The sequence below is a fragment of the Plectropomus leopardus genome, chromosome 16 (genome assembly GCF_008729295.1).
Source record: "Plectropomus leopardus isolate mb chromosome 16, YSFRI_Pleo_2.0, whole genome shotgun sequence".
Classification (NCBI taxonomy): domain Eukaryota; kingdom Metazoa; phylum Chordata; class Actinopteri; order Perciformes; family Serranidae; genus Plectropomus; species Plectropomus leopardus.
This window is the reverse complement of record NC_056478.1, coordinates 6,769,109-6,790,397: the sequence shown is the minus strand read 5'-3', so window position 1 is coordinate 6,790,397 and position 21,289 is coordinate 6,769,109. Positions and strand designations below refer to the sequence as shown.

The window sequence follows — 21,289 nt, the reverse complement described above, 5'->3', positions numbered from 1 at the left end:
CTACCAACATGCCCAAACGCACTCAACCAGAGAATCGCATTTAAGTATGATCTCTTTCTTTTTTTTTCCCTCTTCTCGCTCTGACTCCTTTGTTGCTCTCTCTTCCTCTCCCAAACACCTCCACCCACTCCTATGCACGTATATTTACTCAAGGCTGTCCATGCACAAAACACAAACGCCCACAAACAAATGTGCACACACACACAGAAACGCAGATTATTTCTATGACTCTCTGCTGATTTGGAGGTGTCCTACATTGCTCGCTGAAATAGCTTACTCACACTTAAATTCCCATTTGCCAAAAGAAAAAGAGTCCCCCTCTGCACCAGCGACATATTTTGGAAGCATAACTACACCAAAAAGATTTCTCAGAGCATCCCTAAGTAATGACACGAAAAGTAATCCGCTGTCAGCTTGTAGCTTTTGTGCAGAGCAGGAGTGGGACAGAAACAGGCAAGTACAAGAATACTTATTACTGCTGTATGCATGACAGCCATTGTATCTGGTTGCATGTCAGAGAGTGTGAGTTCTTTAGCATTGATCTATTTGCAATATCTGATGCACTTTGCTTGCTGAAGAAAAAAAAAAGAACAAAACAAAATGGTCATTTTTGTCCCTGCTGTCTACCCGCTCTGAAATCTTCAGCTCTTTTTGGAAAAGTAGGCAATATTTCCTTCAGCTGCAGAATCACACCATCAAATCTAAACTGTGTCGTTGAAGCCAGCAGAAGTAGCTTCTCCTCTTGCAGGCTGTCTCACGTGATTATGGTAATCACAGCTGTGCTTCAGTATTAATGCAGTGGTGATTTATTGATGTTAAAATGCTATTTGTAGCCCCTTCAACTTAAGTGGCTATCCTCTGGTTTGAAAAATATGCTTTCTGACATTCAAAAAACTCACAAGGGGGCGTTATATAAAAGTTGCCTCTGACACCTAGTTGGAAGTGATGAATAGAGAGCATCACAAATGAAAGGTGAAATGAAATGTAGTTTACTTCCAAAAATTTTGTTTTGATTATTGGTCAAGCCCACCCAGGTGGTCACCGCTAACACGGCAACAAATCGTCAGTATTTTAAAGGGCAAGTTCACTGAAAAATCCAATGTACATATTTTTCCTCTTACCTGTAGCACTGTTTAACAGTCTAGATTATTTTGCTGTGAGTTGCAGAGTGTTGGTGATAACGGCCGTCGCGATGTCTGCCTGCTCTCTAATATAATAGATGCTACATTTAAAAAACTCAACAGTGATGTCTCTCAAATCATGACCCTGTTACTCAAGATAATCCAGAGACTTCTTTGTGAGCAGTTTTATGTAGGAACTATTTTCTTTCTACCGGACGACACCCACCAGCTGAATCACTGTTCCGAAGGATAAGTGTATCTACTTGTGAATGAGAGGCTCCTGCTTGTGATGCGAGATGTAAACATTCATGGCGTCATCTTTGGCTGAGCTGTAATGTTTGCTAGCTCAATGATGCTAGGTGAGACAGCAGTGCAATGCCTCTTTCCAGAAATACCACAAGAAAATCCATAGACCTTGCTTTGAGCAGTTTCATGTAGAAATGATTTTCTTTCTGCCAAAGTACACCTGTCACCAAGCAGAAGGAAGAGTGCATCTACTCATGAATGAGAGGCTCATGCTTGTGACAACATGAGATGTAAACATTAAATGGTGTCCTCTTTCACTGAGCTGTAACATTAGCTAGTTCAGGTGAGCTTGTAGTATGAAACCAGAAACCTGTGAAATGGACACAAAGTCTTAACAACCTCTGACTCGATGGTGTGTGGAAATATGTTAAATTAAGTGCTTGCAACACAAAAACAATGCTAAAGCAAAAAAAATATATATTTCTGTAAAGAGACACTGCTGTTTAGTTTTTCAAATGCTATTTTTTTTATATATTATTATTAAAAATTATATTGGAGAAAGATGGACGTCTATCATCAACACTTGGCAGTTCACATCCAAAACAATCTAGATTGATAAATAGCACTCAAGGTAAGAGGAAAGACACATTTTTCATATTTTGGGGTGAACTGTCCCTGTAAGGACACTTCAGCAAGACAGATGTCACCACAGGCCTTGTATAGGGGTCAAAGACTGTTCCGCCCCAGAAAAGCAGGAGTATATGCAGCAATAACATCCTAAGTAGACAGCAGCCTCAGCACCTGCTCATCTTCAGTTTGCTCATAACGTAAAGTACTAACAAAACCACTCAACTGACCCAAGAACTGCGAGAGTGTGCATTCCCCGGAGCTATACCCGGACCAAAGAGCGCACTAGTGTGGAACAACAATGTCAGCACATTCAGATGCAGGAGGTCCAACAGGGAGGAACTACGAAAACTTTGTTGACTGTCCGGTGCTTACCGAGCTTCAGGAAGCCCTGGGAGCGAGGGGCTTGTCTTTTATTCATGGGGCAGAAAACATGAAAAGTGTAGCAAACAAAAAATCCTGCGTTGGGGGAAATCAAGAAAGAAACACAGAGATTTAGCGAAAATGAGAGAAAGGCTGCATAAATTTGTAAAGGACTTTGAGGGAAGGGAAGTGATTACACTGTAAATTAAAGATGAAAACTGGAATTAAAGCGTGAAATATGACAGAAAATGCTGCATAAATGAAACACACTGCAGGTTATTGTCCAGTCATTCTCTTTCTTCTGTATTATGGGATGTTATGGAGCTGAAGGAAGTTGAAATAAGGACAAATCTTGACATGTTCATAACATGTCCTCTAGTGGAAAACCATGTATTCTGGATGTCTCTTCTTTTTAAATAATGCACGACACCTAATGTTAAGGTCAAGCAAAACAAAAATGGACATTTTGTTTGCTGCATATGAATCAGCAAAGGCTTCTGACCGCGATTAACCAAAGGATAAAGAAAATATATGATCCACCCATGAGATGATTAATGTAAAAGTTATTAACCTGTGCACCAACAAGCTATTATCTCTGTCCCATCATCACAGCGCTATTTGGCATTATGTGTAATCTTGTTGTCTTCGATTGGAAATACCCTCTCTTCAAGCATTTGGAAATAACGCAGTAAGCCTGACATGCACGATTGGGTTCAGGACCCCAAGAAATAATCTGCTTTTGGCATTTCTATTTTGAACGCAGATTAATCAGACAAAGGTTAAGGGTGATGGATGAGAAGCGGAGAACTTTGCAGTGTGGAAAAAGCTGGGAGGGGAAGAAGTTTATACTTTGGTTTTGATTCTTGTGATAGTTAAATGTAGAGTCGATGCATCATTGTACAGCAGATTTAGGACTATTAATCAGATGGTAAAGTGCTTGGTCTTAACACCACAGGCTGTCCTTTGTGGTACCAACACTCAGCAGATTTTAGCATTCTGCTGTATGGTTGGCATCAGTTTTATGACAGCTAATCAACAATGGCTTAGTTATGCATTTTCTAAAGTAAATGTCTATTTGTAGGGTTGTGCTTCTCTGGTTTACATTTATGCTGAAATATCAGAACATTTAAGGGCTTTAACCCCGTCAGCTTTATGCCAAATTACCTTATTTTATTCTAGAGAGGTAAAGTTTATGGAGGGAAATAATGGCCATAAAGATGTGATCAGCAGATCAGATACTTGAACTTTGGGTATAGGCTGATACCAAGAACTGACCCGACAGCAGTGCTGAATTAATAAGCTGTATGTCAGGCTGTGGAGAAGCATGTGGGATCACTCTTTAATGTGAAGGCGACGTTAGGTTTGACATTGGTTTCTCAAAGGTTTTCTATGTAAAATTCATAATGTACGTGTAGTCTGGACAAGTTTTGTGAATTGGATTTGGCTGAGTCGGCAGCTAACAGTGCTAATAAGAGCAAAAGCGCTGTCGAAGTTTTAATGTGCGAATAATGTGTATATTTTATTGTGTTCTATTTTATGACCATTTTTAACTTATGTAAGCGCTCTATAAATAAAATGTATAATTATTAATATTATCAAAATTAATTCAGTTCAGTTCAGTTTTCTTACTTGTCCCAGAGGGCTGCAGGAAGTGTAAAAACATCAGAAAAAAACACGTAAAGCACAAACAATATGACACTGAAACATACAGCAGCAAGACTTACACCTATGCACATTCAAGCTGCACATGAGCAGATTAATAAATGTCCACCAAAACTCCACAGGACCTTTAATAATTCAGTCATGAAAGTCATGAAAATCACAACAATGCAGCATCAGAACCCGCACCATAAAGGCCAACGCTGCAAGTACAACACGTACTTTTACTGCCACTCTCACATCAACATTGTCATCATCAATACTACAATTACAACATGTACTGCTACTGTCACCCAATCATCAACATCATCAGTACTACAAGTACAGTGTAGTTAACCAGGGGGCGCTGCGCCTCGTTACGCCACCATCCCGTTATCAATGGTAACTGACCTTTGAGTGCAAAGCAGCAATGATGAGCTGGCGAGTGTCAAACACACATGCACGTGTGGTCAGACCGTCTGACCACAATGAAGCACAGAGCAGCTCGGATTAGCACACAGACGGAGCGTGACTCCGTTCTCTGCTTAGGACAACATTACACCACTATATCTTTACATAGTAAATAGTGGTTTGCCTCTATACTACACTGCAAAACGTGAAGTCTAAGTAAGATGGAATATCTTAAATTAAGGCAATATATGCTTGTTTTGGGGAATTTATGACTCGTTTTAAGCCATTTTGTCATTTAGCACCATTTTTGTGAAGTATAGCTGTGCCGGTTTTAAGATACAATTTCCAAACAGATATCCTTATTCTTAAACAATTGCTCCAGCATTTGCAAAAATGTTCTTCATATTGAGAAAATAACTCTTAAATCTTTTATCTAGACAGATGTGCTTGTTTTCTGGCCATACTAGTTTTTCTTTGAGACAAGATATTTTTACCTGTTACATAAGATCTTAAAAGAAATGTTCCTGTTCTGTTGGCAGATAATTTTGCTAATTTTAAGTCATATTTTTTCCCTTTTTTCCCCCTTTTTGTCCCTGTTTATAGAGCTGATGTTTTTGCAGTGTAATTCTCTGAATCTCTCATACTGAACCTTTAATTTTGTCAAACAAAATATGACAATTAACTACATAGCTATAAATGTACTAAATTGTTATTATTGAAATAATAAACTGTGCATCAGCAAAAAAAAAGCTTACAATTCAAGTGTAAACCTTGTAAATGCAGCAACAAATTGGTCAAAACATGCAACATGAAGAAAATGTGGTCTACCAGCTGTCTGCTGACGCATGACACACTATGCACATGTGTAATCAGATGTAAATGTAGAACTATAGAATGTATGTAGGACACTGGATACAGCTCTTTCAGTCATTATCGGCCTGATATCAGACATCAGTATCAGATTGGTGCAAACCTGATTTAAATACCACTTATTTAATAACACAGAAATATTTTATTTTGAAAGCCATTTATTCAAACGTATGTAGTCTGAATGGCCCTCTTTAAAACTGTAAGTGGTCCATTTCAAGTCAAGTACCCAATATAAACAAAACTATATTCAAATAAAGCAAATTCAATAAGCTCGATTCAGATCTAAAAATTCGAGTTGAGTAAAAGAATTGCATTGCTCTATTTGACCCGGACAAGTTCAGGCTCTAGAATTGATGGAGCAGGAATTCAAAGCCACAATTAAGTATTTAGTTACTTCCAAAATTGACATCTTTATGGTCATTGGTGATTCCATAGAAATGGAGCAGACATGTCCATCTTAGTTAACTCATCATCATTAAAGATTACAAAACAGATATACAAATAAAATATTTTTAAGCTCTTCCAACTTTTTTTTTTTGTATCTTTATAGTGAAGAAAATTTGCAACCAACCACAAACTACTTAAAATGTTGACCATAGACTGATACTGATGTGGAAGATTACAGCCCTCTGAGCGATGAAGGTGCGGGAGGCTTCAGCTGAGAAAGTGAGGCCGATGACACCTAATAATGGCCTAACAATGGCGCGATAACAATGAAATTATATTAAAGCAGATGGCAACATTTTGACGTATTGCTGTTGCGACTCTGGCACGTGTATATGTGTGAGTGAGTTACTTTATGTGTCGAGAGTGAGGAAGCAAATTAAACTTTATTGAATCATCTGCAGGGCGCCGCTCATGACAGGCGGGATGCTGTGAAAGTTGTTGCTGCTGAGGGAGCGACAGCTAAACTTTTGATCTAATGTAAGCGAGTGTTTGGCAAACTCTCACCTGCTGCTGGATGTCAAATGAAATCATTCTTCCAGTTTTATATTAAATCTAGGAAACTCTCAAAAGACAGACGAGCAAGCTGACGTTTCTGGGGTTCTGGGGTAATGCTGTGCTGTGTAAATTGCAGTTTTAGTGGCATTTTAAATGCATGCATGGTGGTATGAAAGTGTAAGATGTATGAGTATAAATGTATGGGTGTACTGTTTTAATTTTCTTTCTTTTTTATGTAAAATTCATATGTAGATATAGTAGTAGTAGTAAATTCTGCATTTATTAAGTTAACTGTGAGCATGAATGTAAAACATCTCAAACTCTCCTCTCCCTGTTGTTTCCTCTGCAGATCTCAGAGTGCTGAATGCTGAACACCTTTACTGACATCAACACACACTACTGAGGAGTCTTATTTCGCCTTTTCCATCTCTTTGCAAGAGCTTACGTCACCGAGGAGCTCCACCCGCTCACCCTCTGTCCCCTGCTGTTATGGAGAATCTCAGTGAGCTCCAGAACCCGTTGTTGGACAAAAACAGTAAGCACATGGTCAACGGTTATGGGGGCGACTTCCCAAACAACCAGTACCAGGAAAACATTATAAATTACTTTGCTGGAGGAGGTGGAGGTGAGGGAGGAGGAGGAAAGGTGAATAACGGCAATGTAGTGAGCAATACCAATGGGAAGATGAAATCTCAGCAGCTTTTGGACGCCACCTCGCTGCATCTGGCGGTTGAGGCGTTCTACAGGCCCAACTTCATCCTGTACAAGGAGGACAGCGGCAGCATCAAGGCTAAGGAATACAAAAGCGAGTGCTGTGAGACCACGTTCACAGAGAAGAAAGCCAAGGAGGCGTCCAACACGGCGGGGGCGGACACGCCTGGCACCGAGGATCCCCAGGCAAAGCTGCTGGAAGACGGCGAGCACATCAAGATCCAAACTGTGTCCTATGAGGTTGAGGAGGAGGAGTACGTGGAGTACGAGGTAAGAGAGAAAATGCACGAGTGGAATAAGAGAAGAAAGCTTGCATTTGGCCATGATCGATTGTTTGGCTGTGAATAGGCAGGTTTTGTGATAGTGTCAAATTAGATTGTTGAATTTAAATAAATCATGTAGCACTTAAAAGAATACTTCAGCCCCCTAAATGACTATTTGTCTATCAATTATTTATGCCATGTTACATTCAATTCTCACATACCTCCACAGTGAACAAAGAATCCAAAAATATATATATTTTTTGATAGTCATAAGTGTGTGTATGTAACAATAAAGAAACTATAAAAAAAAACCCCATCTGTTTACAAACTCTGAAAAATCCAAAACTGAAGAAAATCCTTGATGAATTGGACTAAAAGTTGCCAACGTTTTCCACAGCAGTACTTCACCCACTATATGATCATTGTATCGATTACTTGCCCTATGTTAGGTTTCATTTGAGAAGAAAACATTGTTTTTCACGCATGCCTCAATGTGAACAAAGAATGCAAAAATGGAGAAAATTCTTGATGATTTTAAGTCACAGCAGGCCACAATAAACAACAGCAAAAATTCATTAAAACATCTGTTTACCTTCAATGTAAAACTGAGCAGAATGTGAAACTTATCTATGCTCTTTTCAAATCCATACTCCAGTGACAAAAACATGAATTTTTCTACCTCGCTAATTGTGGGAGCTGCCGGTCTTCTGCTCTTTCAACTGATTGTTTGTATCATTGTGTGACTTTAGTGAATCCGAAATAATCCTTTAAAACACCAAAATCACAGTAACACAAACTTACTGATAGAGGCAGCAGTAGACCTGTAGCTGCTGTGTTTAAGAGAGAGAGAGGTAAAATTACAGTTTTTGTTAATGGAGTCTGGATTTGAAGAGAGCACAGGTAACTTTCACTTATTGTTCATTTTTAAATACTACGGTTTCACTGAAAATGCATGTATTTGGGAAGTATAGCATACAGTTGGTAAATGAGACTTGGATTATTGTGCATGAATTGTGTGAGTTTGTGAACAGATGTGTTTATATAGTTTTGCTGTTGTTAAATGTGGACCCCTATGACATCAAACCATTTCGAATTTTCTTTGTTTTTGGATTCTTCATTCACCGTTGAGTAATGTGACAAAAACTGATTTTTTTCACAAATACAAGGTAACATTTGAGGAGAGTGAGGAATTGATGTACAAATGATCATTAGGAGGAGAAGTATTCCTTTAACCTTGAGTTTTTATATTAGCGCCATAATCCAAAGCAATGCAGAGACCAGGGAGGATGCTAAAAATCTCCAGAGATCTGTATTTAATTCAGCGAGACACTTCAACGCAGGTGAGATATGTATTTTAGGAGAAAAATGTGTGACTTCAGCATTTCATATCAAGCTGATATTTATCGCTTTAACGCCTGCTTGGATACCTGCAGTGCGTTTATGTTTAAAGAGAGAAAGGGTATGCTTGTGTCCCCGTGGTATTTGTACACTTGTTTCATCACATGACTGGGCTCGACGCCTGGATCACACTGACATTTTACTAACCGCAAATCCCATTTGATCCACTGACCTTGGCCTTAATTCCCAACTGTAGTAAAATTCCCCGTCAGATGATAATAAATCACCCATGCCGTGGCTCACCCCCGGGGATATTCGGTGCTACAGTGCTACAGCATTAGCCGCAGTATTTTAAACTGGCACGGCCAATAGCACAAAGCACTCTAAAGGATTTAAGGGGGATTGAACCGGCGGGATAAGGTGTTGAGTTCGACCAGTGTGCTGCAAGACCTAATGGACTGACGGTCACACACCCATAGAGTCTGCTGGAATTAACCTGGATTGCTGTGATAAACTTGTAGCTGCTGAAATGCAATGTGACATGGGTGCATATAGCCGGGGGGCTCTGCAGAGAGACATTCACATCATGAATAAAAAACATGATTCTTCACTAACTTCGCTCAGAGAAAGAGATTAGAAAAACACTGATGTGCAGATGCCAAAGTGCAAACAACCTGCTCATTTTCCCATAAAGTTCCTCCTGTCCTACTTTTTAGCAAGGAAACGTAGGAGGATGCTCACAAAAACAAGACAACAGATGAGTTAGAAACACTTTCATGCGCCAACTGGAGGCTGCTCTCAGCCGTTCAAAGGTTAAGTGAACACATTACCATATTGTTCACATAATTCCACACGCTTCCTGTTCACAAATGAACACAAAAAACAGCATCATCAGGCCGCTCAGGCAGTGTCGAGATGCAAAGAGAAAAATGCACAGGGGGACTTATTATGTAGCCTCCCAGCAGTAGACCGTTGACACCACAAAGAGCGGGGTGTCTCCACAATCCTGCCGACAGTCTGACACAATGCAAAGAGCTCAGACAAGAAAAGACCCTCCGCTGACAAGCACAGACTAGTTGGCGTTCTAAATGTTCAAAACAAGACACTCTACAAGATGTATTTATTATGTAACTGAAGTTTGAATCGCATGTTAGCAAACAAAACAACCATTTTTTATTATTCGAGTTTCTCTCCTGAGGGAATGTACCTAACAAGTTAAGGGGAAAATGTAGCTTTGTGGGTTTGTTTGGCAATAATATTAATTAACCTAATAGTACCCTGTGGAGTTTTCTTGTAAACAAACAAAGGTTATGCACACAAATGTACTGTGTGAGCTCTGAGAAACGTTAGGACGCGTTTTCTCTCCTCATAAAACTTTAAGGAGGCGTTCATATCAGAGACGGAGGCCCGAATCCGAGTAAAGTTGACACCTAAGTCCAGTTCATTTGATTTGTGTGAACACTGTGTCCTTGAGTTCATGTGTACTCTGGTGCGGTAAAAACTAGGACTTACTGTCTGCATTGCGCATCCATGGGCAGCTGCGGTCACATGAATGCAGTTGTATTCACAGAACAACTGATGTTCGTATCAGCCCAACAAGTCCTCATCATAGCTTATCACATGTTGCAGCTTTATCAGTGGCCTTCCATGTCTACATATTACGTTTTAGGTATCCTTCTGTGTCTGCTTTTTACGTTCCAGGATGCACAGGGTGGCATTATGCTGCACGTGGTTATGTTTAGGCAACAAAAGCACATGGCAACCAACACCAGGACGTCAACAAAAGCAAAAGCTGGCATGGATGGCATTGATAAGGGGAACCTTACCATGTGCTTCCTGTATCTATGTCTGGGTTTGTTTGACAAATCCATAGCACGCGCTACAGGCGCCCTCGTGCTCCTTATATTCAATACAGTTCAATTTTATTTAAAGTCCATTATCACAAATCACAGTTTGCCTAAGAGGCCTTTCCAAAATTCGACATCTCTTTGTCTTAAGGACCTCACAGCGACTAAAGGAAAAACTCCCCATAGTACATCATGACCAGCAGCGTTTCAATCTGCCGCCGCCCTGCCGAGTTTCATGTACACGTGACAGGTCCTGTCTGGATGCGTTCTCAACTAACGCCACTTGTGCGCATATCGGTTGGAAATAGAAAATGCCGTTCGTTTTGGCATCACACTCTTAAAAGCAAACAAAGTGGCCCTATTTTACTAACCCGGAATGGAAATGGTGTGGCTGCTCAACATTATGATTATTTTAAGCAGTTATGAAACGGTGTAAAACTTTTGCTTCTATCTCAGAATTTGTTTTATTATTTTTGCATTTGCATAAATGTTTTCTAGCTTGCTGTGTTGCTCTTCACAGCCCATGCTTTGAACATTTCTGCCACTGACTGTTTGGAAATGAAACATTCAATCAAAGACCTTAAAATTCTCTATCGGGTGCTGCTAACCGCAGGTAGAAGCTAGATTACCATGAACATTAAAAACACAATCTGCAGCTCTTGTAAATCAGCTTACTTTTACATTTTTGTTCAATTTGGGGTGTATAAAACTACCATGGTGCCATGTTTTGCTCTTAACTGTAATAAACATTTTTGAATTTGTAATTGCTCTGAATTGCACCTCTGAATGGCCTCTTATTGATGGCAGCAGCAGCCGAAGCTCATGGGCATTGTAGTGTTAACACCTATTTGCTAAGCCAAAATGACAGACGAAACATAATTTTTCACATGAGAAAGTAAAATAATTAAAACTGTTGGTCATAATATTATCCTGTAGGAGTTCTACATCACTGGGGGGAGTCATGATTTTCTGTTATGTTATATTCATTTGTTTAGGAAAAAAATAAAAAATAAAGGGGGGATTCAGAGGGAGCAAAGACACTTTTGGAACAACCTCTCCAGCTTTTAGTTATGAATTAAATAGAGAGACTGTAATAGTTATATGAAATGATACGAAAATTACACCTGAACCATTTATTTTTTCAAAGTGTCAAAGTTCACAAACAGACTTTTTCAGCTCTGTATGAGCAATTATTGTTTTGTCAATAATTAATTCTGCAGTAAAATCTAATTTTTATTTTTTACATTAGTGAGCACAAGTTAATGCCAGGTGCATCGTGGGTGTTTGTATGTGTGAGTGTGTTTAATTAAATTGTGTTTCCCCAACTATTAACTCACCGTACTTTCACCATATCAGTAAATGTGTGGTGTTTTAGATAAATGAGAGCAGCACAGCGAGTTTATTTCCTTAAAACCTTCAATTGAAAACTCTGAAGTGAGCTGAAATACAATTCAATCTCTTTTTCTCTCCATGAGGGAGGTACAGTTCAAAGAAGAAGAGAGGTTTGGGAAGTGGAGGCTTCCTCTGAGGAGCGATTGGTACTGTGACAAAGGGCTGGAACATGATACCTTTATATCCCGCAATTTTCTGGTGTAACTTAAACTGTCCGGTTCTTCACAGTGACACAGCAGTTTTGTACGTGTGCATTGGTGGATGGAGGATTTTTAGGAAACTCTGTCTTTGAGGAAAAGATGGCTGTGGCGCAGGATGTTTTGTTTGATTACGGGTACTGTAAGACTGTGATTTGGGTTGATGCAGGTGCTGTCTGCTGTGAGGGCAAAATTTGCTGCCGATATAGGTTGCAAAAGACAGCCCATCACCAAATATCAATGCTTTGTCACGCCTCGTCTGCGTGTGATACACAGGACATCCTTTAGTGACTGTATGAGATGCATAGCGGTCCCCTCGATAAAAAACACATAACGTGGTTAACGTTTGAATCGGCTGTGTTTGCGTTTGGTTATGTTTAGATTTTTGTCTGGGTTTAAATAAGGGTGCATATTACAGGATTACGGTTAGACGTAGGGTCAACTCATTTAAAAAAGAATTCACGTGACTTGATGTAGCCGAACATGACATACTTAAAATCTGACTGAACTTTACTGGCCAAATATTTGAGCACACATAAGCAATTTGACTTTGGTCTTTTGTTGACCTCAATGTACGTACACAAAAAAGACAACCAGCCACAACAAAGACAACACAAACATGACTACTATAAATATTTTACTACAAACTTCACTGAATTGTTTTTTTTCATATATGTACATATTTCGATGTACTCTTTATGTATTTGCATGTCGTAAACAGTGCTGCGTAACCTACATAACGCTATATGCTAACTCAGCACTGACTTATGGTTTCACTCAGACACTAACAGCAGTCTCCTGGGTGAAAGTCCTGTGTTTGTTTGTTTGAGCCATATAACCGACCTCCTTTCTTCGTGGACTTTCTAGCTCTTTATGCTAAGTCAGTTGTTCTGAGTGTCTAATATTTAGATGGATTGGTTAACGTTGGAGTTAGTTAAAAGCTAGGTGTGTCATACAGATGCTAAAGGGAGCCTTCGGAGTCTGCCTAAGACACCAAGGGGCGTGGCACAGCATCGATATTTAATGACCTGGGAGTGAGACTGGGCTGTAAAAGAACGTCTTTATCGGTGTTGCTGATCAGTATGTCCTCAGACAGTGCTCATATTTTAAGCATCATAAGCAGACTGCTTTAAGTTTTCTTTAAACTGACACTAAATATACAAAATATTAAGTCGTAGTCACATTAGCATTTAAATAACCTTTTCTGATTCACAGCTGAAACACATTATAACATGGTGTTAATGTTGTGAGGCAGCTGTGATCAAGTTTAGGCGACAAAACTATTTGATTAGGTTTAGAAAAAAAATCATTACTTGGGTTAACATAAATACATTGTTACGTAACGTGACATAAATACAACATAAACAAGTCTTGACGGTATGTAAATTATGTGATGTTACTTTAAAATAACTTTGACTTTTGGTTTAATGGTTGACATAAACTGAAATCTCCTGAGTGAAAGTCTTGTTTTGCATTCGCATTCTTTCTCGCTCTTTATACCATGTCAACGCTCTCATCTTCGAGTTAGTTATTCAAAATTCTGGTGCATCCAGTAAAGATGCTATAGGGTGCCTTTGGCGTCACAATCACATCTCCAGAAGTGTCAGTATTTGGCGATCTGGGGATCGGAAAGGGCTGATTTAAAACTGCGAAATCAATTCATGGAATTACCGTGATTAGCAGATTCACAAATGCGGGCCAAGTTAATCATCATATTTTTTTCTCCACAAGGTCAAATTTGGTGAACTTTAACATGCACCTTTGCCCAAAAGAAGCTGTCTTGATGGTGCTAACTTTTTGAGGAACAGAGATGCCAGAACAGAATCAACTGCCGCACAGAAATGATGTGGTTTACAGACAGTTATGAGACATGAGGTGATGGTACAAATATTTACCACCTTTTGAATAAACTGTGTGAGATTTCACACTAACTGACTGTTAGCTGTACTGCTTTTTTCTATGGTATATAGAGACATCTTTCTGGGACTGAACTGCTGCTCCTTTTTCACACTCCACATGTCAGCTGTTTTTTAAAGTTTTTAAATCCTTCCATCTTGTCTGTTTCTTTTTATTATGCGGCCCCTTCTCAGTGAGTCGTATTGATTTAATAAAGGAATCAGTAAAGTGTTCTGGCTTTTTCCTGATTCAGCTTGAAAGCGAGCCGCAAGAAAAGTTAGTGTCACTGAAAATGATGTTTTTCACCAATCATGTTGATGAACTGAATCTGCTGCTTGTTCGATGTCTAATCCATAATCATCATAATCCTGCAGTGTGGAACAATACAGCTGTTACAAATGTATATTATATGTGTTGCATGAAGAGATTTCGTCAGCACTTTTTAGCAAAATAAGAAAAAAAAATAGCGAGAAAGCTGATTACCTTTGAGATTAGCAAACTTTTCATACTATTAACCACAACACGTCCCTCACAGGTCGATACAGCAGCAAATATGTGAAATGTAATGTGCTATATTAGAAGGATTAAGGTAATCAAAGATGTTATTGTCAACAGAAGTTGTAAAACTTGGCTTGAGGAAGCAACAGAAGGGTTGTAAGAGGTACTGACTGTTGTGGAAGAATGCCACTGTTCACCAGGTGCTGCACACAGTACGGGAAACAGTGTAAAATAATAAGCTTTAAATCCTCACCAATTCATAAAAGGTCATTAACTCCAGGCGGTGCAAGATGTGCTCGTTCTGCTTTCCCTTAAACTCGTAGATATTAACAGCGTGCTGTTTTCAGAACCCATCACTTAAAAAATATTAAAAAGTGGAAAGGACTGCAGGGGAATAAAGGGTTGTGCATTTTACTTTTAAATTGATTTCTTAAATACTGCAGACTCTCCAATTATCAAAGAACATGAGTAAATTACAGATAGCCTCTGAGGAGGATCACGAAAGTGGCAGAGAAATTTCATCAAGGAGATTTGAATTTCCCTTTGTTTTCATATCCCTACCTGTCAAATTTGAAATGCATTATAAAAACATACTGGGAGCTTTTAATGAAATCACTTGAGAAATTTGTAAACCTCCCATGATTTGAACCTCTTGGTCTCACTTTACAGTTCAGTAATAGCTTGCAGAGGGCAAACCTTTTTATTCAAGCACCAAAAACATCCAATTCTCAGTCCTCGGTAAGATGTGCTCAAAGTGTTTCACCAAAGTGTATTCTCTTTGTCAAGAACCTTTTCATGCCTTACATCTCCTTGTGACAATTCCCTTTATTGCTCTTAAATCATAAAGGATTTATCTGTTTGTGTATCCTCAAGAAACATCACTTTCCCTCCCCTCTTTTTCATTAACTTTCATTAACATTAGCTTTTATGCTGTTTGAGCGGTGTATTGGAAAACAACTGTGCAGTTACACAACATCTGATAAGCAGAGGGTCCGTGCTGAAGTGCCCCTTAGCAAGGCGCTGGATCCCTCGCAGCTGCAGGGTTGCAGCTGTGCACTCTGCCTTACATGCAGAAGATTAAAGAGAAGAGAATTTCGCCTTCAGAGGCCGACAAGCCACAGAGCTAAAGTCCCTCTATGTTAGAGGCCTTTGTGCCGGACAACCGAGACGATTTCATCTGTCTCCTTTTATCAGCGCCGGCCTTAACAAGTGTACAGTCAGGACTGGAGTTCTGCCAAGTGGACTCCACTGCCTCCCTCTTATGCCTACCATACACTAGAAGGCTTTGAAAATACTTTTGAAAGGCTAAAGTCTAACACATCTAAAGACTGTGTACGTTTTGTAGTTACACACTATAAGATTTGCAAAGACTGGGGGTATTGCAAGGTCACTGTTTGCAAGACCAACACATTCTCATCCCAAGTCATCACATGTTGCCACTTTGGCAGCGGACTTTGACGTCCACATTTTACGAGCTTGGTATCCTTCTGCATCTACTATTTACACTCTGGGATGCCAGTACTGCGATGTCAGCAAATGCACACGGTGGGATTACGCTGCATGTGGTTATGTTCAGGCAACAATAGCACATGGCAACACACGCCGGGATGTTGTCAAATGCACACGCTGGCACGAATTCTTAGGTTTAGGGGAACGAGGCACATGACAAGGTGTAGAAAAAAATCATCACATTCACACTGGCAGCGAATACAAGACTCCCAAGATAAAGTCAATTGCTTGTGGGCAGTGACGTTGCGTGCATGGGGCTGCATCCTAAGGGGGGTAGATGATGCATTCAAGCTCTACTCAGTAAAAATAAGTATTAGGCAAAGGTAAATTATAATGTTATCATGATGGGTTTAATGTAATCTTGTAAGATGTAACTTTTGACATGCCATAGGGTACAAACTGCCATTGATCAAGACAAGAAAGAGAAGCTCGGACAGTTTTATGAGTACTTTACATCTGACAATTGAGAGCTAAGGTGCATGACACAACTCTCATAAAACTTTCATGGTTTTATCAGAACACTGGAAGTTTGTCAGCAGTAGTGAAATTGCTTTGAAAAGCTGTTTGGCGTAAGCCCAGCATCAGTCTCATTGCTCACTGGCAGATGAGATCATGTCCACTGTTTTAGCTTTGCATCCTTATCCCAAAAACACTTATGACACCCTGTATGCATGCTCACGTCCCTGCTATAATAACTATGTTTGAATACCAAAACAGCAGATGACAGAAGAGAAGCAAACCTGCATTTATATTTATTCTGTCAGGAGACTTCTCAAGCATGAAACAATGATTTGATCGATGTTGTCAGCGCCCAAATTACTGACGATTAACAAGTAGCATTTATGAGCCACGGACAAATTGCTGCTTTAGTTTATAATCATTCTGATGTCTGACAACAAACTCAAAAACATCAACAACTAAATTGTGTGCATTGCTCTACAATTTAAGTGAAGACGGGAGTAGGAGGTTATGCAGCTGGACAGTACATGTAACAGCAGAGTGTAGTTCCAGGAAGGTGGTTGAGCATGAGGTCTAGGCATTAGTTTAACCCACTCATCCCTGTGATTAGTGCTGGTAGCCTCAGATTGAGGAGCTGACTGAGGTTAATGAACCAGCAGGAATTCATTTACCTCCATCTTAACCAGATCCTATTGCTGCACCTCTAATTTAGTCATGACTAGTGTTTCAGACCTCACATTTTGTAACATGCTTTTTGGTTGGTATTTTATTTGAAAGTTAAAATTTGTCAATTTTAATTTTTAGTTTATTTCTAGTCTCAACTGAAAGCCTCTCCCAACTATCTGAGTGAAAAACAAATCTGACCTGACGGAGTCTTTTCAAAAAACTGTGCTCTTATACTAAGAGGAGGGTAAACATAAGGGTTGGATCTACATGGATGTTCTACAGCTAGGTGGTATCACAGTATTACAGTGTACCACAGTATTTAGATATCAAACAGGTATGTCTTTTATTACTGTCATAAATACAGGCACTCTTCTTATGATTTGGAGGGAGAAGTTACAAGGCTGAAAACAGCAGACAGAGAGCTGTGGTAAATAACTGCATGTTTTTTACATTTAACTTGGTGAATTAATGACTTATTTTTGATAAAAACGGAGCTAGTGGTTATTGGAATGGTGGACTTACTAACTAGATTACTAATAAGGGTAACTAAGATGGTTTGGGTAAGTTTTATTTTTTTTTCTGTTGAGTTTGAATGAGCCTGGTCAGTCAATTCAGAAAGCTGAATTCAAAAGGTGAACAATTTTGTTTCTCTGTTTAATAATGAAAATAGGTGTGAGAATACTACTTTTCTTAACATTTTGATTGTTTCTATTGTGTATTTATTTGTCTGATAAGCTGAGAATCATCGCAAATGTCAACCCTACAACATCATTGCAATATCTTATCAATATCATATATGAATATATGGAGGGATTTGGTAAAAACTATTGTGGCATTTGGTTTTCTTCATAATTCCCTGCCCTAATACAGAGTATATAGTAGACAGAGAGGTAACTAATGAGTGGAAATACATTTAATGGCTATAGCAGAATAAATAGTATTTTAAATTGGGTTTCACATTTTGAAAATAGTGATTAAAACTTTAAGGACAGTACTCCCCAGCTGACGTGATCCTGGATATCTTTGATCTTGCATTCAGGCATTCGGCCCATTAGGATGTAAAAATGCATTTTCACCTGCATAAAAAATAGCACTTGAGCAAGGGATAAGACTCGCCATTTCTATTTGTCTGCCATCTGTTACACCGTCTCCAGTGCATGAAATTTGCATTTATCAGTCCATTTTATATTCACATAATAATTTGAACATGTGGTAGTCCTGCCCCTGCTCAACATTTCAATAAAAACAGCCTCCACTCAGCTTTTCTGATTGAACCCTGTTTTTCTTTTTTCAGCACATTGGGAGAGCTGAAATCATGAGCGAGGGTGTGAAATCAATAGTCAGATCGGTTCTAAAATAAATACATTTCCAACTGCCCTCTGCCTCACCTCTGCAGCATTTCAAATCAGACCAGTTTCATTAGATGAGTTATCCATTCTCGCTAAATTTGAGCGGACACGAGTGCTTACGCCTTCATTAAATCTGAGATGTAGCTGTGCTGCAGTTCAGTGCACACATATTGTTCCTTTGCTGAAGGGTCCAGTACCCAAAATGAGCCTGTGTCATGAATTCTATGGAGAAATCTCTCAGAGATATCCCATTTCTCATTTAGCAGTAAATGACAAACCCATCTCTCAGATCGTTTCAATTCAGCAATAAGCTGGTCTGTCCACTGGAATTTAAAGCTTGCTCTCCTCTGCTAACTGGGGATATTTATCCCATGGTTTGGTGCTTCTCTCTGAGCTTAAATCCTAAGCTGCACTCTTTGGTTCCCGAGAAGTAATGAAAGTTACGACATGTCAAAAAAGCCTAAGTTAATGCTGAGTTACATCTGTAAGCATACCAAGAATAAATACGTCCCTTATGCTCGTTTACACATTTCATAAATTAAAGGTTTTACATGGATTGATCTAGAAACAAAAAAAAACCAATGAAAATTAATTAACATCAATTGAGTACCAATATTTTAGCTTTGCTCTTTGGTGTTTTGTCCCTAACTGTCATAAAACACCATTAGCTGAATGAGTCCGTTCTCATTCTGAAGTCATCAAATATTGCCGCTTTTGCCATGCTTGCGGCGAAAGATCCCAAACAAAAGCCACCTTTCACATCTGCATTAAACGCCGCTTGATGGCGTCAGCTGAGAACACGGCTCGACAGAACTGTTCTCTGTGTTATTACGCACATGGCAGCATGATACGCAAATGGTTGACATCAGTTAAGAACACGGCCAGACAGAATCTGTGGTGTCCGCATGACACATAAGGCGGTTTCAGGTTGAAACGATGCTGGTAAAAGGTCCATAGGAAAGGTGTGTGTGTGTGTGTGGGGATGATTCAACAAACCCCAGACTTTCATGCATGAATCCGGTGTTTGCTTCCTGTCTAAATATCATGTCACTGTGGCTCTTTGGCTTATGCTAACCATCTGTGCCAGCATGTGCCTTCGTCTAAATCCTAGTATTAGTTGCCATGTTCTTATGTTACATCAACATAACCACATGCAGCTAATCCCAACATGTGCATGGGTTGACATAACAGCAGCAGAAACGTCAATAGCTGATGCAGAGGGATACCTAGAGCATAAAAAGTAGAGCCAGAGGTCCACTGCAAAGCAGCAATATGTGATGACTTGGGATGAGAACGTGCTGGCTGAATAGTTAACCATCCAGTCAGGCATTTCAAACATTTCTTTTGTTCAAGCGACTCTTAAGGCCCTGACTTACCAAGCCAACAGTCGGTCATTTATTTTTGGTGATATGTCAGTTTCAAGCAATCAGCCTTGATCAGAATTAAAGGGAAATTTAATATTATTTTTGTACATTTTTATTCTGACCTTGTGCAGGATAAGGGAGAAAAGTTTCATTTTGAAAATCTAGTTAAGTAACATTTGTAAAATTTCTCTCTGTCTGCAAATGCCTTCTTACAAAGCTCATGACAAGTCAAATCTCACAGCTCAACTGGTACCAAAAAAAAGAGCTTGAGAGAAAAAGAGTTTCAAACCCTGGCTCCTTTCTCACCTTGAGAAGGTCTGATTATGTAGAATGATAGGTGAAAATTAAGCTAAATTACTCAGAAAAGTGAAGAAATCATCATTGAGGATTGAATACTTTTATAAATAAAGCCTTTAACTGTAGATAGTGTTTGCTTCAGCTTTGCTTGGTTACAATGAATATGCTGTGGGCATTGTTCAGAGATGAATGATGAAAGCTTACAATCATTAATGCCGCTGGAATTACCATCATTGCTCACTCTTTCCATCGGCCTTTAGACAGTCAATCTTAAAAAACTGTTTTGAGTTTTGAAACATCATCTAACATCAGATCTTTAAAAAGGTAGGGGAAAATAACTGGCATTTCAAATTTACACAAATTGAACCAAAGGTGCAGTCATCAAATGCAGACAACTTAGCACACTCTATATTCAGTATATATACTGTGTATGCACCAGAATGGCGTTGGAAAGAAACACTCGTCCACCACTGCAGAGTCCTTGGATTAAAAGCCGGCAGCAGTTCTTTAACGGTGGACCACAGTTGGCAGCATTCCCAGGTGGGAAACTGTTGAGGGATTTGTGTCGCAATTACAGTGATTGGTGCAGGTTGATTGCATGTCTACACTCTCCTTCTGTCTATACCCTACCCAGAGTGTGTGGGAGCGTGCCCAGATATATGAAGGTACAAAAGCATACATTGCACAATCAACTCAATATCTTGCATCCTCACATGAAATCAGAATGATAAATGCAAAGAGCACAGTGGTACTGTTGGTCTTAAACGCACAGACTGTGTGGGCGTCTCTATGTGCACTTTCTATTTTGGCTCATGTATGTGCAGCAGAGCAATGTGCCAAAGGGCTGGGTGAGAATGAATATTGATCAGCGGATGTGTTGAGCCACATAACTGGTCTCACAGCTCTGAAACAGCTGTCAATCACAGTTAAAGCTGATAATAAGCTCAGCAAACAGACAGCTTTACCTAAGGAAATGTCTGGATGTGTCAGAGCATCAGGACATGAACATAAACAAACATCACCACAAATCTGCACCCAAAGACAGATGAAGTTTTACTTTCCACCGGGTGTTAACTATAAATCCAAAAAATAAAGAAACTGATTTGGTGAAACACTATCATAGTGGACTGACGCTATTTTAGCAGTAATTCTAATGTATCTGACCTTGTGCATCATCACATCGGTAAAAAAACACAAATGTGTTTGCAGTGCAATATTTTTCAAGGATAAAACATGAAATGTTACTTTTAGGTTAGCCAGGGGAAGAAAAAAAAAGAGCCCTGGC

At 39.4% G+C, this 21,289-nt stretch overlaps 1 protein-coding gene across 1 annotated transcript in view; it reads left to right on the top strand.

Moving 5' to 3' along the window:
* syndig1l (synapse differentiation inducing 1-like) overlaps positions 1–21,289 on the top strand; it is a 52,202-nt gene that overhangs the window by 4,138 nt on the left and 26,775 nt on the right. The window contains exon 2 of the mRNA XM_042503522.1: positions 6,568–7,199. Coding sequence (XP_042359456.1) covers positions 6,708–7,199 — 492 coding nt within the window. The 5' untranslated portion in view covers positions 6,568–6,707. The remainder of the gene's footprint in view (positions 1–6,567; positions 7,200–21,289) is intronic.